The sequence below is a fragment of the Mercenaria mercenaria genome, chromosome 13 (genome assembly GCF_021730395.1).
Source record: "Mercenaria mercenaria strain notata chromosome 13, MADL_Memer_1, whole genome shotgun sequence".
NCBI classification, from domain to species: Eukaryota; Metazoa; Mollusca; class Bivalvia; order Venerida; family Veneridae; genus Mercenaria; species Mercenaria mercenaria.
This window is the reverse complement of record NC_069373.1, coordinates 63,909,089-63,928,736: the sequence shown is the minus strand read 5'-3', so window position 1 is coordinate 63,928,736 and position 19,648 is coordinate 63,909,089. Positions and strand designations below refer to the sequence as shown.

General features: G+C 36.0%; 1 protein-coding gene across 1 annotated transcript; it reads left to right on the top strand.

Annotated features, from left to right (window-relative positions):
• The first annotated feature begins 9,837 nt into the window (after positions 1 to 9,837).
• On the top strand, positions 9,838 to 11,945 carry LOC123528585 (uncharacterized). Its single transcript, XM_045308407.2, has 4 exons — positions 9,838 to 9,982; positions 10,111 to 10,324; positions 10,742 to 10,801; positions 11,068 to 11,945. Exons 2-4 carry the CDS (start codon positions 10,121 to 10,123, stop codon positions 11,185 to 11,187), a joined length of 384 nt encoding a protein of 127 aa, XP_045164342.2. The 5' UTR covers positions 9,838 to 9,982; positions 10,111 to 10,120; the 3' UTR covers positions 11,188 to 11,945.
• The last annotated feature ends 7,703 nt before the right edge of the window (positions 11,946 to 19,648 follow it).

Sequence of the window (19,648 nt, the reverse complement as noted above, 5' to 3'; positions counted from 1 at the left end):
CTATCACAAATTTGGTCACATTGTTACTAATAGTATAAAAATACCTTATGCTAACTGGTAACCAATTTATGGATTTAAAATGTTCAAGATCTACATGGGCCCTGGAATCAAGATTACGCAAAAATCTCAATACTATTTGAGTTGTTTGTAACTTGTTCTTAAGACATTAGTTAAATCATTATACCAGACAGAACAAGCGTAATCAAAATGGCACTGAATTAAGAACATAACAAGCAGTTTTTGGTATGTTAAGTAAGAAAATCTTTCTTACGGTATAGAAATTTTAACCTAGCATTCAATTTGGCTTTTTTATAACTGAGTCGGCCGTGGCACCAAAGGACAATTGCTGATCTATAGTAACCCCAAGATACTTCACAGCTGTGGTTTCTTCAATATCTGTATCATCACGAGTTAATTTTATTCTGATGTAGACCTTAGTTTGTGCTTTGAACCAAACACAATAGACTCGGTTTTACCTAAATGCAATGATAACCTATTGTCAATAAACCATTGACTTACTAAAAACAAATCTTCAGATACAGCATTTTCTACATCAGTTATTTTTTGTCAGATACCAGAACATGTATTCCAGAATCGTCCCCATATAACAAAAGTTTATTTTTCACTATTGCCGTAAACTAAAAAGAGGAGAGGCCCTAGTGTTGAACCCTGGGGTGGGGACACCACAATTAATATTTGAGGCAGATGAAAAGGAACCTGAAACATCAACAAGTTGCTGTCTCTCAGAAAGATATGACTTGAGCACCTTAAAATGTCATTACCAAGACCAGAAGCTTGAAGTTTCATCAAAAGGATGGAATGATCAACCGTGTCAAATGCTTTCTGTAAGTCTAACAGAACCATACCTACAACATTAATCTTATCATTTTCATGCCTGATAAAGTCTTTTAAGTAGATGAAACGAGTATCAGTAGAAAACCCAGTCCTAAAGCCAGACTGAAATTTTTATAACAAGTCATTATCCTTAAAATAAGATTCAACTTGGTCATAAACCACTTTTTCAAGGATTTGAGAAACTATATTTAAAATTGAGAATGGTCGGTAGTTACCAACAGACAGTTTATCATTAGTCTTAAAAAGGGGAACAACTCTAGCAGACTTATACGGTGCCCCTAAAGTGACATGTTACACACTTTTTTTCCAATTAGGTAATGTGAGACTTTTTTTATTTCGTTTAAACGAAATCATTTCGTTTAAACGAAATAAGTTATTTCGTTTATACGAAATCATTTCGTTTAAACGAAATCATTTCGTTTAAACGAAATAAAGAAAAGTCTCACATTACCTAACTGGAAAATAAGTGTGTAACATGTCACTTTAGGTGCACCGTAGACTTAAGATCATCAGGTACAACACATTGTATAAGGGACAAGTTAACTATATGGATTAAGGGACTTATAATAATAGGTGATCCATCCTTAATGAAATGGGAATGTATACTATCTAAGCCAGTAGCTTTGTTTGTACTGAGTGAAGTTAAATATTAAAAAACTTTACATTCTGACATGACTGAAAAAAGAGAAACTTTTTGGAAAAACACCTTTGTTTGATGAATTGACAAAACAATTTCTAAATTTGTTTACACTTTTAGTTTTTCAATAAGTTTACTTGCAGCAGTTGAATAAAAATTGTTTAAAGTTTCAGAAAGAAAGTTCTTATCAAAACAAACTTTATCATCAATGTTAAGACAAATATTTGAATTAACACAGTAGATAACCCAAGATTTATTTAGAGTTTTCCACAAAGATTTTGAATCATTTTTGTTCTGTTCAAGATCATAAGAGAAATAGGATGTCTTTGCATTGTGAATAAGATACTGCACTTTATTTCTAAGAGACTTAAAAGAATTAAAATTTTCCATATTTCTGTCGCGTGCATATAACTTAAAAGCTTTGTCTCTAGCATTGACGATGGGAATAGAATGCGTGCCAGCTGGATAGCGGGGATATAACACTTGTCAGCTGGGCTGCAGGGATAGAACACTTGTCAGCTGGGCTGCAGGGATAGAACACTTGTCAGCTGGGCTGCAGGGATAGAACACTTGTCAGCTGGGCTGCAGGGATATAACACTTGTCAGCTTGGCTGCAGGGATAGAACACTTGTCAGCTGGACAGCGGGGATAGAACACTTGTCAGCTTGGCTGCAGGGATAGAACACTTGTCAGCTGGGCTGCAGGGATAGAACACTTGTCAGCTGGGCTGCAGGGATAGAACACTTGTCAGCTGGGCTGCAGGGATATAACACTTGTCAGCTGGGCTGCAGGGATAGAACACATGCCAGATCGTCGGCGGAGATAGAACAAGTGATAGAATAATTTATTAGCTGATCATGTTCTTGATAATAATCCCGCAGGACAGCGGGGATAGAAGTGTGTCAACTGCACGGGGAGAGAGAACCCGTGTATTCTCCCCTCGGCGAAAAGTTGGCAGTAACTTGCGGAGAACACAGAATCAATGAACACTGGTTAGGTTAACTGTACGACAATACTGTTGAAAATCTTCGTGAAACAATTTAAAGAATGTGTTGATATTCATAAAGCTGTAATCAGCCAAACCAGAAATAGCCAGGGACAAAGTAAATTATCAACAAAGACACTCTTGCTTCTAGAAAATACAGAATCTTTTACACAAGACATTTATCTAATAATTTTAACTAACAAATATATGGATACAAAACAAAAATCTAGAAATGTTAAGCCAACTTGTTCAAAAGTAATGAACATTAACCATCCTAAATTTGATGCATGTAAATGCGAATAATTCAGAAGTTCTTGTGGATTCCCCGTACATCAGTATTCCGATAAAAGCTGGTGAACGCGCTTTTTGTTCGGCATACACAAAAAAAAGAAACTTCGATAAAAGTCATATACAGTTTTTCTTACCACATTTTCTGTCGTAGACATTATTTTTTTACTATGTTGACAAGATAGTTAGATGGGAAAGAGAGCTGGAGGATGACAGTGTCTAATAACTGTCTATATAGATATATTTACTGCTTAAGTTACCAATTTTCTGAGTGTCTGGTAAATCGCTAGCCTGACATACGTGCAGTTTGTTTAACTTTCCAATGTAATGCCGATACATTTCAAGCAGGCATCATGAAAAGTCTATAGCGATTGCATTAGTTCTTGTAGCATATGTATCGTACGCGTTCAACTTTTGGAGATCGACTATAATAAACCTGATCTTAGGATAGGAGCGAAATTTCAAACTTCCTTGTAACTACACGCTGGACTGACACAACTCTAAAGATGGTGATTCCGTTTTGCTTGTATCTTACCGCTGTGGGTTAAAGACTCGCTTTGCATTCATGCGCATTCATGTGACTGGCTTACGGAATGCCGTTGCTCCACTCAGGGGTCAGTCAGTTCAAATGACATCTATGGTTTCCTTCCACCTTTCAAGCTGTATACTCTTAAAACAATACTGTTGTTGGTGCATATGATAATAAATATCCACGGAAGAACTTTTTACCCATGAATCTACATATGGATCCTTCGGTGTGACTGCCAGTAATAATGACCTCGCGATCGGACAGATCCTTATTTTATTTACTTATAAAAAAGGTTTCGGTCTAGATTAAAATACTCACTAGTATAGATGCAGATAGGGATGTCCGACTCAGGTATATTGTTTTTCTTGCACATAGTATTTTACAAATTATAGAATAAATAAAGCAAAGCAAAATATACTTTCTTTGTAGCAATATTTCTTATAGTAGCATATTTAAACAAAGCGATTAAAGTTAACGCCCGTAAACATAAATTATGTCATGATGTACAAAACCAAAGTTCGCGTTTCATAATTTGTAGCGAAACCGCAACCGTAAGCGTAACGTTATGTTTTTTCTCGTAAAATAACATTTTAACCGAGAATATGATAATCTGTCACCGGTTGTGAATGCGGATGGGAATATCGGTAGGAAAACATTGTCGAAGAAACAGCAAAGAGAAACTATTTAAGAAATAATTTATATAAAAAAAAACGTGTTTTAACACTATAAATGCACGATGGGAGGTTATACGTTGGGCGTATTAATTTCACGAGAGCGCAGCCCGAATGAAATTTCGAACGACGTATAACCGCCCGAGTGTATAAATAGTGTTCAAACACGGATTTGCTATAAATTATTTCGATTTGAATATGTCGTTTATTGTTAAATTTAGATCAAATATGATGGAAATGTTTCTTCGCGCATGCATGGCGCCAAATTGTAGGTCGTCACACTCCTTTGTTTATACACGCCAGGAATACGGCTTGCGGAAGAGATCAATTTGGGCGAAAATGATGGCGAATTATTCTGCAAAGCGAATAAACAACTCAGTATGCTGCGAATAAATTAATCAAGAAAGTGGTGCAATGTGACATTTTGTTTTAAACATGCTACTTAGTAAAAGAGTTGATCAAATTTAAATGCGCTATGTCTTGATGCGGTATAGTTGTCATTAACAGCATAAGAGTTATCTGGAATTGTGTGGGGTGGGAGAGGAGTGGTGGGGGTGCATATGGATTTTGTCGACATCTCTATAGGTAAAACCACCGGAAACGCCAGAAAAGTTTCCATTCAGTGTCTCTCGCTGTCCGCTTTACTGTTTCGTATCACAAAACACATTTTATCAAAAAAAACTACATTTCCTAATATACATGAAAGGCCGTGCTTAACTTCATAACTTTTAGAACTAGTGCTGCTTGTAAAGGTTTGAGTAAAGAATTAAATGCTACTTTTACGCGTTTAGACGGGTATAAAATAAAAGAAAGCGATCAACATCTTATCTTGAGCGATCAACATATTATCTTGAGCGATCAACATCTTATCTCGAGCGATCAACATATTATCTTGATTGATCAACATTTATCTCGAGCGATCAACATCTTATTTCGTGCGCACGACATCTTATCTTGAGCGATCAACACCTTATCTCGAGCGATCAACATATTATCTCGAGCGATCAACATATTATCTCGAACGATCAACATATTATCTTGAGCGATCAACATATTATCTTGAGCGATCGACATCTTGTCTTGAGCGATCAACATATTATCTCGAGCGATCAACATGTTATTTCGTGCGCACGACATCTTATCTTGAGCGATCAACATCTTATCTCGAGCGATCAACATATTATCTTGAGCGATCAACATCTTATTTTGAGCGATCAACATCTTATTTCGTGCGCACGACATCTTATCTTGAGCGATCAACATCTTATCTCGAGCGATCAACATATTATCTTGAGCGATCAACATCTTATCTCAAGCGATCAACATATTATCTTGAGCGATCAACATCTTATCTTGTGCGATCAACATCTTATCTCGAGCGCACGACATCTTATTTATATATATTAAGGCCCTTTGTGTGTGCATTTAGGTCATCAGTAAAACATAAGGTCAAGTTGTTAATTAGGGTCCCGACTATTCCGCTGTTATTTAAACTTCCCACAAGTACATGTACAAGTGTATCACATCAACTGGGAAAGCAATGCATATAACTGGTCATCCTATTTTCAAAATCAAATGAACATAACCAATGATGCTTACTGCATGTTAGAACAGCAACAAATTTCAGTTCGACTGATAAATTCGCGCAGAAAAGTTGCATGTATGAAATTAGGGAAAACAAGGAAAATCGTTTAATATATGGGCGAAGTATGGAAGCCCTGGAGGGACACTTGATTTCCGTACTTCCCACTTCTGACTTCTAACTTTTGCACTTCTCACTTCAAACTTCTTGACTTCCTACTTCTAACTTCCGCACTTCTGACTTCCACACTTCTGACTTCCAACTTCCTGACTTTCGACTTCTGATTTCAAACTTCCACACTTCTTACTTCCGACTTCTTGACTTCTTACTTCCTTCTTCTAACTTCCGAACTTCTGACTTCTAACTTCCGCACTTCTAACTTCCAGACTTTCGACTTCTGATTTCCAACTTCCACACTTCTTACTTCCGTCTTTTTGACTTCTTACTTCCCTCTTCTAACTTCTGCACTTCTGACTTCTAACTTCCGCACTTCTGACTTCTAACTTCCTGCCTTTCGACTTCTGATTTTCAACTTCCACACTTCTTACTTCCGACTTCTTACTTCCCTCTTCTAACTATCGCACTTCTGACTTCTAACTTCCACACTTCTGACTTCTAACTTCCTGACTTCCGACTTCCAACTTCCGCACTTCTGACTGCCAACTTTCTTTTTTTGGAAGTCGGAAGTAAGAAGTGTGGAAGTTGGAAGTCGGAAGTATAAAGTCAGGAAGCTGAAAGTCAGAAGTGCGGAAGTTAGAAGTCAAAAGTGCGAAAGTTAGAAGAAGGAAGTAAGAAGTCAAAAGTCGGAAGTAAGAAGTGTGGAAGTTGGAAATCAGAAGTCGAAAGTCGGGAAGTTGGAGGTCAGAAGTGCGGAAGTTAGAAGTCAGAAGTGGGGAAGTTAGAAGTAGGAAGTAGGAAGTCAAGAAGTTGGAAGTGAGAAGTGCAAAAGTTAGAAGTCAGAAGTGGGAAGTACGGAAATCAGTTGTCCCTCCAGGGCTTCCATAGCGAAGCCTACATACTTTTTTTTTGTCAAGGACTTAAATTTATTTTTTTGCATCATCACTGATTTTTTGCTGCCTTTTTTATCAGTTTCCGTATTTAAAGGTCTAACCCTGCAAACATGTGAAACGGGTATAAGTATAATCTAAATAAAAACAAAAATGATGTCAGCCGTATGTTTTTACTAATGATCTGAATTCACACAAAGGTCCTTAATAGATATTGATAAGATGACCGAGAAAAGATGTTGATCGCTCGAGATAATATGTTGATCGCTCAAGGTAATATGTTGATCGCTCGAAATCAGATGTTGATCGCTCAAGATAATATGTTGATCGCTCAAGATAAGATGTTGATCGCTCAAGATAAGATGTCGTGCGCACGAGATAAGATGTCGATCGCTCAAAATAATATGTTGATCGCTCAAGATAATATGTTGATCGCTCGAGATAAGATGTTGATTGCTCATGATAATATGTTGATCGCTCAAGATAATATGTTGGTCGCTCGAGAAAAGATGTTGATCGCTCAAGATAAGATGTCGTGCGCACGAAATAAGATGTTGATCGCTCAAAATAATATGTTGATCGCTCAAGATAAGATGTCGTGCGCTCGAGATAAGATGTTGATCGCTCAAGATAAGATGTTGATCGCTCAAGATAATATGTTGATCGCTCGAGATAATATGTTGATCGCTCGAGATAATATGTTGATCGCTCGAGATAAGATGTTGATCGCTCAAGATAAGATGTCGTGCGCACGAAATAAGATGTTGATCGCTCAAGATAATATGTTGATCGCTCAAGATAAGATGTCGTGCGCACGAGATAAGATGTTGATCGCTCAAGATAATATGTTGATCGCTCAAGATAATTTGTTGATCGCTCGAGATAAGATGTTGATCGCTCAAGATAAGATGTCGTGCGCACGAAATAAGATGTTGATCGCTCAAGATAATATGTTGATCGCTCGAGATAAGATGTTGATCGCTCAAGATAATATGTTGATCGCTCAAGATAATATGTTGATCGCTCAAGATAAGATGTCATGCGCACGAGATAAGATGTTGATCGCTCAAGATAAGATGTCGTGCGCACGAAATAAGATGTTGATCGCTCAAGATAAGATGTTGATCGCTCAAGATAATATGTTGATCGCTCGAGATAATATGTTGATCGCTCAAGATAAGATGTCGTGCGCACGAGATAAGATGTTGATCGCTCAAGATAATTTAATCCTAAAAAAATAATTGCATGTCCTAAACATACCACCGTAGTATATCGATTTTTTTCAACATCTAAATTGAGAAGCCAAAATGATTCGTCTACGTTAAACTGTAATTCGCCTTCAATATACATACAGTTCCTACTTTTTATTCAGAATATCCTTAAATCAAGGAAATTAATTTTAAAGTCTTGTAGATTCAATTTTCACCCTTACCTTCAGAAATATTAATTTTAGTTTTGTCAACATTAATTTTAAGATTTTTTTTTGAACATTTATTGTGAATGACGTTAGATGTCGTGTACATTCTCACGGAAAGATTCATCCTTGATATTATTGCACCAATAATGTTTAGATACGACGGTAAATACTTTTCCTCAGGTAAAGGCAAATAGTGAGTGTAAATACGTATATTTATACTACCGCAATAAGAGCAACGTGTCCTGTTGCATGTTTAATCTAAACACATTTCACTCCTTTTATCAAAATAGGATGCACCAAATAATCACTCAGATCTGACAGTCTTGTATACATTACAATAGGTATATATTTAAAGGTCCATCATGCTTTAAATTCTTATCTTAAAAACAGATGAAACAGCTTTCCAAATGTTATGCATACTCCCGTGGTTAGAAAAGAGCATTCCTTTTATATTGCACATGAACTGTTATAGTGACTCGATGAGAACGAAACATTTTGGTGGTACAAACTACCCTAAACATTTATTTATAATATTAACATCAAGACATGTGGTTGTATATCTTGAACATTCATTGTTGGCATAAATTTGATATAGTGGGTTGCACACTCTTAATTACATCAAGAAATCTTAAAAGTTCAGTTTCACTATCTTCTTAGATGGAAATATGTCAACTAGAGCAGTGACAGTGCATTGTTGTTTTCAAGAAAATCTGCCTCCATAGCATAAAACTAAACTGTACATTTCTGAAACATCATGACGCCACATCTGTTTACATATGTCGATTTCCCGATTTTTTTTAAACACGCTTTTATAAATGAGTGCTGCAAAGAAAGTATTCCGCACCATGAATTTGATCTATATCACTTAAAATACTTACTTGTAATATCTTGCTTAAATTGTTCCACGGAGATTTCATAGCCGATTTATAGATTGTGTCAAACTATCACCGAGCCTCTGCTATGTTATCTTTTAGAACTGATGGTCACAACATTAACATACCACTGTCCGATTTCTAAGTGATTACTATCATCATCACAGAGATATCTAACCACAGAATGTTCATCAAAAGATACATTAGAACTATTTTTATACTTATCATTTTGAAGAAATCCATGGCTGTCTGGCGACTGTAAAGTCTCCCCGTACTTCGGTTCAGTGTCGTTATATTTTCAGGTAGTTTTGGATCATGGGGTACATTCAGTTCCACTATAATAGAAGTGGCTAAATTGCGTGCTAAGGGGTGCTGTGGGTGGGGCGGGGTGCACATTTCATTCCCACTCGTGAACTCATATCCTTCTTTTATTCAAAACCTAAAATAACATCATAAGTATTCCTATTCCCTACATATTATGAACCGTGCCATGGGAAAACCAACATAGTGGCTTTGCGACCAGCATGGATCCAGACCAGCCTGCGCATCCGCGCAGTCTGGTCAGGATCCATGCTGTTCGCTTTCAAAGCCTATTGCAATTAGAGAAACTGTTAGCGAACAGCATGGATCCTGACCAGACTGCGCGGATGCGCAGGCTGGTCTGGGTCCATGCTGGCCGCAAAGCCACTATGTTGGTTTTCCCATGGCGCGGCTCTTATATAAATATAGTTGTCAGAAAAAAAAACAACATACTCATCTTTAAAAAAACAACTTATTTTAATAGTTTTGCAATGATTGGATGTTCAAGATTTGAAATGATGTTTATAAGTTGTTTACCACCAAAGCAGTTAAGTTTCTCATTTTCACCCGCATTATTAATTACCTTTTTAATTTACTTGAAAAACATCCGCTTGCTACTTGTTAAAAAGATGTATGCAGTTGTTGACAGATTGCTTAACATCCGTTGTGAAGGAGTTACGTGTGGTATGCACGTGGTACGATACACAAATATCGTATTTATAAGAACGCAACTCCTTACTAATCTCTGCAAAACATATCATCCGGTTTGGAGTAATATATATACAACTCAGTTAAGACGGTGTTAATTATCTGCAACTTGCTCGAATAGAGAATACAAGGTATGTTTTATACTGAATAACAATTAATATATTCACTTGTTTTAAACAGTATTCATCTTGTCACGTCTAAACACGGCTGTTAAAGGCTGGTACCACGTTTTTTTTTTTTACACTTTCTTTTATTTCAGCGTAACAACAATGTTAACTAAGTGCACATATCTTCTGATTGTCGTCTGCTTCGCACTGGCAATGGCCAGTGTACTACCAGGGGGCGGGAGTATGCCCGGGGGTGTTGGGCCATGTGAAGAATATGACCAACTGCATACAGTCCTTGCTAATTTTGCTTTGGGTGAAATTGGAAACGGGTACACACTGCAGAGGATTGCCTGCGCACGAATTCAGGTAAAGTTTTAGTTTTAAATTTTCATGCTCACATTGCCGAGTATTGCAAGTGCGATGTTTGTTGGTAATTTTTGTTTTGTTGTAACTGTTGTTCTTATTCTTGCTGTTGCTTCTGTTTTCACTTCCTTTTTATAGTTCGTACTTTCGTCCTTGGGTCTGAAAAAATGTTTAGAAAACGTCTATTTTTGATAATCATATATTTAGATAAACAAGATTTGTTCCCTTTAATTAAGAATCGTATTATTTATATATGAGCCGCGCCATGAGAAAACCAACATAGTGGCTTTGCGACCAGCATGGATCCTAACCAGACTGCGCGGATGCGGATGCGCAGGCTGGTCTAGATCCATGCTGGTCGCAAAGCCGCTATGTTGGTTTTCCCATGGCGCGGCTCAATTATGATATTTCTTTTTGTAGGTGGTAGCCGGTATAAGATATATAATTGAGCTGTATGCTACAAAAACCACCAATGGAACGGTAAGTGAAAACATGTTGTACAATTCGAAACTTCATTATTAATGTTCGTGTACATGTACAGGTGATATATAACCCTTAAGAAAAATATCAGTAATACTAATACTTTGTTTTTACATTTTTTTGTATGTTTTTGTCAGTAGAAAAATATGTAGCAAAACGTATACATAATCACATACATCAAGGATTCTTTCAAGACACTTATTTGTACATTTTGATTTCAAAAGACCTTTATCTTGTAAGAGTATCTCTCTCTCTTATATTTCCAGGAATCATGTCATCGTTGTAATGTGACTGTATTGCACGTTCCTTGGGGAGCAGGGCCGAAATTTACGCTGGAAAATAATTTTTGTGCGGAAGAAACTACACTGAACGTGTGTTTCTCCTAAAAAATATAATTGCAAATTTTTTTAGTTATGATGTACTAGGAGATACTGTTTTACATTGTATATAATATTTCTTCAAACGGGGATAATGATGTTCTGATGGATGCTATGCGATCAAGTATTAAAATGAACAGTTTGTGATTATGATTCAAAACGATGTGATCATGTGTATTTTAGGTACTTTTTTGTTTGTTGTGTTTAAAGCCACATGGACAATATCATAGGGCATACGACAACTTTCCACCTTCTCATGGAGAAGAGTCTATGTGCCTGTCACAGTATTATTTCAGGCACGAGCGGGCAACTTGGTAAAATCACCGATCATCCGCAAGCCATCTGGATCGCTTCCTTACATGAAAGAAATCTATATACCCCAAGGGTATTTTCGAACATTAAGCGTTGAAGAGTAAGTGATTTAAAGTCACTGACTTTATCTTCTCGGCAGAGGAGGACTCTACCAACCTCTTGTTGAAATTAACAATGATCAGATAGTGAACATCAACAAATCACGTGTTAAAATGAACAGTGTGTGATTAGGATTTTAAATAGACAGTATGAGGTCTTGCTTGAAAAATACTCCGGTGTGAAGTCTTGCATCATAATGGACAATCTTTTGCCATTTTTTCATCAATGAAAAAGAAGTCCCATCTATCACAATGTCCTAGAATTCTGCTATAAGAGTTTCAAAATTCTTATTAAATTATATCTGCTGATTTTGTTTTCTCGAACGTTCCGTTAATAAAAGTTTTGTTCAATCTGTCTTTATAGGCTTACTTCACTCAAAAGAACATAGTGTTTCAGTTCATGTTCAATGTTCATTCTCAGTTTTTGCTGAAATTGTCACTGAAATTGTAAAACATAGCAAAAAAAAAGGCCATCTTGCAGCTCTAGCAATAACGTTAATGTAACAAAGCCAGCAACATGTGTACAGTGACTGTAATACCATTTTAGCCGTGCCATGAGAAAACCAACATAGTGGGTTTGCTACCAGCATGGATCCAGACCAGCCTGCACTTCCGCGCAGTCTGGTCAGGATCCGTGCTGTTCGCTTTTAAAGCCTAGTGCAATTAGAGAAACCGTAAGCGAACAGCATAGATCCTGACCAGACTGTGCGGATGTGCAGGCTGGTCTGGATCCATGCTGGTCGCAAACCCACCATGTTGGTTTTCTCATGGCACGGCTCATTTATGTTGTTACGATTGCAACATTATTAAAAATACGACATGCAATACACAAACTCGTATGTATAGTTCAATGTATCAGTGGAAACGATATTGCGGCAAAAAGAACAACAAGTTCTGCGAAGGAACGGCAAGAACTTTGGTACAGCAACGGCAGCAACACGCAAAAGCAGAACAGAAGAATCATGTACCGTAAATCAAATACAATGGCTAAACTTGACTGTACCAAGTGTAACAAAGACAACAAGTTAAGTAACATATATGTAACAATAGCTATAGTTTATTAACGGCAATAACAAAAGCAGTTACGACAGTTTTTCAGTTAACCATTGGAATATATTTAAACTAATATTCAGCAGAAAATCCCAGCGTATCTGCTGCGCTGGTCTCCTCAAAATAAATTATCAAATATAAAATAGGAAGTTAACCAAGTCAATACCCTGTATAGTACATGATGATGTAGTCTCCCTTTAACCCTTTCGCTGCCAACAGAAAATTCAAAAGATGCCAAAGTTACGTCGATGACGTCGAAAACCGTTAGAGAATCCTGACGTTAGTGATTACGTTCCGGTTAATTGATGCGTTAAAAGAGTTTGTTTTGCATGTGGTAGATTTTTTTTTTATATTTTAAATGAAACTTTCATAAAACTGATTTTAAGCAAATAGTTGCATATGCTTAGCAGTAGATAGATATGGAAAATACTTTTCCTCTGTTGTTAAATATGCTAGTTACAAATCAAAATCACGTAAGGTATAATGATGCTATAAAAGAGGAGAAATGAACTTGTGCGAAAATAAACTGTTACCGATCATGAGAAATGAAAAGCATAATCCGTTGGTAGACATTGTCTGCTAGACAATATACGATATTAAACTAGAATTATTTCGCTACCAAATAAGCTATAAATTTTAAAAGGTAACATTCAGACTAACAGGGTCAATGCTTAGATCTGTTATGTAAACTTTTAGAAACTGCCCTGTTTTTACGAATCAAAAGCAAATCAGTTGTGACTGCGAAATGATTTACAGAGACATATTGCCACCTAAGAATGCACTACTACTTCCCAAAACTTTTATCCAAAATATGTCTGTTTTCAGCAAAATAATTGCCCTTTGAATGTATGTATGTATGTATGTATGTATGTATGTATGTATAAGTTTTTCATATTGATTAAGTACCACCTGAAGTATTTATCAAGATTATTTACTAGTACGTTCTAGATCAATATATCATTTTAGCGGCGCTCATAAAAGTAAATTCTACACGCCAATATATACGTTCGTTTTTCTTTTGCCTTTAAGACATAAAATATATGTAAAACAATAGATGTGACACTCAAAATACAACAACTGCTTAAATATTAAATATTAAAGATGATTTACTTTGCTGTATGTATCAAACCAGTACCTGTGTAAAACTGCAAGAAAACATTTTGTTTTTAATGGGATTTAACGCTATTTCTCAAGAACATTTAAGTTAAAGTATAATCTCTGATAAAAACACCTCTGAGGAGCGAATACCTCGCTATAAAGACAATATTTTCTTTCTCATTTAATTCATAGTAAATTACCTTAGTTTATACTAATATATTTTGGGTCGATTGTGAAACAAGTTCTACAACTTATACTAATCACTATCGACAACTCATTCCTGATAGAATCCATCGCCATGAGGGTATGAGAGAAGAGAAGCCAGTTTCCCTTTTAATGCTAAGCGTCAAACAAGGAAGCTACTGGTACCATTATTCACGTCTTTGATATGACGCGGCCGTGGATCGAACATCTTCGCGCACTCGAAGCGGACGCTCTACTACTAGGCTATCGAGGCGGTTAAATTAACTTCTCAAGAGCAACAACCTCTGTACAACAAATAAATTTCCGTCTCGCTTTAGAAGTTGCATTGAGCATACGGTGCAATGAAAAATATATTTCAACTGCATTTTATATACTTACGGTGTTAAGTTAACATTAACAGTGTTGCTGGATTCCTTACCCGAATCCTAACAGTATTAACATACATGTATAGCAGCTACTGTATATGTAATTCTTATATTCTCTGCAAGTGACTGAAAGAAGTTTCCCGCATGAATCAGAGGTGGATGACGAGTGAGATTAGACGTGGTACATAAATCACCATGTAGAGAATGATTTTAAGTATTTCTTTTTCCTGTTGAGCTAAGTAGATGATAGAGATGTTTTGTAATAAGGACACATATTTTACATTCATCTGATCTTTCTTCACCTCAACCAGAATGTCAAGCTACAACTTCCTGATTTTAAGTATTTTGTTTTCTCCTGCTGAGCTAATAGATTACAAGTAAATGCAAGAGATGAATTGTAACAATGAAACATATCTTCTTTTTTTTTCAGTTCATTTAAAACAGCCATGGCATTCTTTCTTTTGTTACATGTTCTCTTACATAAGTGTGAAAGAAAAGAAGCTTGTATGCCTTTAAATAAGTAAGACAGGGATTATGTGGCGTTAACACAAAATGCATGGAATTGAAATAATTGAGATATAGTTGATTAATCTCAATCGTTGAGCAAAGAATGTTTCTTATCACAGTTCCGCATACCTGCAGGAATTAATCTCTCCAAAGTGGCAATTTCATATGTAGCATGTATAAGTTATTTTAGAACGAAAAGCTGCTGTGTATACGCCACTATATGGTCTATTTCTGTAATCCGCAAATCTCTATTTACTCGGTAATCTGGCTCCAGTTGAATACCCTTTTTTCCCAAAGTCGTTTGGATATAAAAACGAGATACATTTATGTGTAAAAAAAGCCATGGCATCATCTAACAGATGTTGTTTGAAATACGATAAACATGACTGTAGAAGCTATGTATTTTCTTAAACATGTAAACCTTTTTTAAAAATTTGGAATATCAACCCATTTATCTCCAATTAAATATTCACTGAGAAAAAATTATATAATTAAAATCCAGCAAATCCATTAAATTAACTTCATATCAAAATTTGACTGTTTTATAAGGTTTATTATAACGGCAACTTTATCAAAGATGTTGTATTCGACACTAGTTAATTTTGCCAGGCCCCGATCACAAGAGTCGTGCAAGCGCCGAGTTTAATCCTGCCGTGTAAAATCCACAAGAGCCGAATACAGCTGTTATTTTTGCTGCTTAATAAAAAACTGATCTGATTATAGAACACAACCGAACAGGTACCAAAATATGACTGAAACAACGCTGAAACAAACAACTATTCATCTATCAGGTGATGATTAATGAAAATACTCCAGGCACATGTATGATACGAAATCGGATTTCCATCTAGCGCATACGGATTTTTATTTCTGTCAATTCGTGCTTTTTTGTGAAAAACAAGCCGCATTTTAACAAAATATTACTAGGTATTTATAGTCACATTTGAATGTCTTCGATCAAACAACTGCTTCCTATCCAGTACATTTGACCTGAAATTTTCTGTAACAATAACACAAAGAGCGAGTATTATTTAGTTCAAGATCATATTTCTTTTTTACAGTTGTAATATATATACACCAAATTTTATATTAAAACAAACAAACAAACAAATGCAGGTTTCGTGTTTGTATAACTACAACAAATTTGAAAAAGTTTCAAAGGCAGTCTACGACAGTTTAGGACATTTCTTGAATAAAGACGATGAAAAGGAAAACATTTCAACAAGATACTAATTTGTCCGGGTTTTTTTTATTTTTTTTATAAAGAACATGTATTATGTCATACTGTGAACATATACTGATCCGACAGTGTGTCGATCGTTCATTTTAAATGAAATGAAAGAATTAAGAACATCCTAATTTGATATTTCTTCTTTAAAAAATCGAAGTTTCTATAAAAAGTTGTACTATATGAAGATTTCTTCGGTCGGACGTATCACATTCAAACGACTGAAATCTATTTATTATTTCGCGGGAAATACTATTTCGTTGACAACTCTTGTGTAACTCATCTCAAAAATGAGGTCACCATATGCTTGTAACGTTGTTATGTTTTCATATCCAAAGGAACAAAATTATGTTTCTGTGTTGAGAAAAAAAGAGTTCAGCTCATTCTATGAGCGATGTAAATGTTCTGTACAGATCGGCCCGAATCGACCCTTGGCACTCAACGTAATTAAAAAAGCAATCGGCCCAAAATCGACCCTTGGCACAGAAGTGGTTATATTGTTCCAAGGGGATATTCAGTCGATCTATACTTTGTGTCAAACTGTCTTCGAACCTCTGCTATGTTATCATCTAGAACTGATCATCAAAACAGTAACAGAGCCATTGTCTGATTTCTAAAAGATAACTTTATCATCATCATGGAGATATCTAACCGCAGACTGTTCATCAAAAGATAAGTTAGATCTATATTTATACTTAATATGAAATTAGGCGCTGCCTATCTGACGGGAAACCCTAGTCATACGGATTCTTTCTTCTTTCTGCATAAATTGTTCTTTCTGATATTTTCAGTTTTGACAGTAAGCCTGACGGTTTTGCTCTTGTTATAAAAATTATGAACAAAAAAAAATGTTTTAAAATGTTTTGTTTAAATGAACGTAGATCTAATCATTTCTTCAAATGTGTCAAGACTAGACAGACATTGAAAAATAGTGTTCATGAGTTAAAGATAATAGTGATATTTGGGTGCTCAGAATCTAGTCCCAAAATGCACCCATAGGCCACCAGTTACATACGTACTAATATTTAAAACTGTTCAGTATTCCCCCTTCGGTACATACCTACACTCGGCGCTATGCGCCTCAACGATCATGCTTAAATTGCTGTCAGTTCGTTTTTCTAATACAAGTTTCTGAATCCGGGAATGCACAGTTTCTTTTCAGTTCATTTGTTACAAATAGCTTTTAAAAAAGACCAAAAAACACCCCAACAATTTACACATTAAGCCTGTGTAACATCACGCTCAACCTCATGTTCTTCTTATATTCTTTTGTAGTATAGATACCGGAACTTACATAATCATGTTATCCTAAACACTGACTATTGCAATTCTTTTAAATGCCATTATTGTCAAATGACACCCTTTTAGGCCAAATTTTGGCCCACTAATACAGCTATGGTAAACCTCTTGTATGTGAGAATGACAAACAACCATTTACATGTAAAATTCTTATTTCAAATTCATTCTAAAAAGTTCTTTACCAGAATTTTATCCATAACACAAACACTCCTGGTCGAAATTCAAGAAATCCAATTTAAACTAGAGCTATCACTAAAGGTGATGAATGTACCCCCCGCATGCGCTGACACAGTACATTGCAATTTGACGCACACAAGATTGCTTAATTATGTGGACTGTATGTATATAGACTGTATGTATACAGTATAGTAACAAAAAACAAAGTCCCATAACTATGCAGGATATTTATCTAAAAGAACGTAACATGACCCATGCACAATTAGGGTTGGTACTGATCACTGTTGTGAAGTTTCATTAAATTGTGTGCAAGGGTTCGGAAGATTAGGCGCGCACAATATTGCATATGCAGACTGTATGTACATAGTATGTTAACAAGAAACAAAGTCCCATAACTTTGCAATTTTTGTTGTTGAAAGAACCTAACATACCCCATGCACAACTACTGTTATTACTGATCACTTGTGCGAAGTTTGATTACATTGTGTCAAGGGGATGAGGAGAGATGGTGCGCACAAGATTGTGTCTATGTATATAGTATAGTAACAAAAAACAAAGTCCCGTAACTCTGAAAAAAAAATTCTGAAAGAACCTAACATGTCCCATGCACAACTACTGTTGTTACTGATCACTTGTGTGAAGTTTCATTAAACTGTGTCGAGGGGAGGAGGAGAGATGGTGCGCACAAGATTGTGTCTATGTATATAGTATAGCAACAAAAAACAAAGTCCCGTAACTCTGCAATTTTTTTTTCTGAAAGAACCTAACATGCCCCATGCACAACTACTGTTGTTACTGATCACTTGTGTGAAGTTTCTTTAAATTGTGTCAAGGGGATGAGAAGAGATGGTGCGCACAGGACTGTGTCGACGGACAGACAGACAGACAGACGGACAGACAGACAACCTGAATCCAGTATACCTCCCCCCCCCCTTACAACTTTGTTGTCGGGGGGTACAATTACCTAACTCCTAATAGTCTGGGGCCTTTTTTTGAATATGATTAAGGTTAATTTCATAGTTCGATAGGGATCGTAGTTGGGGCCTCTCAAGTTCATAGCCAACATTTTTTAAAACTCTAGTCAATGAATTGATTTTTTGAGAAAGTAGTTGCAATGTATGTGAAAGACTGTGGAAGGGAGGGGAGATAAGCAACATATGCTTTTCCATGCCTTTGAATTTTTGTTCAAAATGTACAGGCAGAACATTGGTTAACTATACACATTATTGATTTCTGTTCCAATATTTGTAACAATTGTGATAAATATCAATAAAAAAATAAAATTGGGCTTAACGCATATATATATATATATATATATTAGAAGAGGTTCGAACTCCAGACCTCGCGCATCTGAAGCATGTACGATAACCATTGGACCACGGGGAACTGTGACGTTATTTGGTGATAAAATTATGTATATAAGTAAATTTTGTTACGGCAGCATGGCCAAATTCGTTTTACTTTGACATTTTGAAATTATTGGCTTTTCTACATTAAAAAAATAAATTGGCGATGATTTTGTTATTCAAACACTGCTGTAATGTATATTATTATTCAATATTGGGTTACATGAGGAAACCTGAATAACACCGATTCCATTAATACCGCGAATTTTCAACTCGTCAGAATACGATAGAATATGAATAATCTGTTTTCTTTTTCACATATCTATAACGGTAATGCGGCACCGGATCGTTCATAAGCAATTTTATTTTATCAAATGTCGTCCTGAAAATTATTTACTGCGCGAAGTGCGCGGCAGCAGTTCCGGGAATTATGGGTAGAAAACAACAACAACAAAAAACGATGAAGGTATAGAACATATGTGATCCCTATGACCCACTACATACAGAGCTTGCTAATTTTGCTTTGGGTGAGATTGGAAACGGATATACACTGCACAGTTGTTTGCGCACGAACTCAGGTAAAGTGTTAGTTTTAACCTTTACCCTGCTAAATTTCTATAATGAACTTGTCCATCTTTCAATTTGGACATAACCTTAAAGATACTGACTGAATGGCGAAGAGTGCAGATCTTGATCAGACTGCATGGATGTGCAGGCTGATCATGATCTACATTGCCGCAAAGGCAAAATCAATCGTGCCCAGCATCATAATGGTTCAATTTTCAT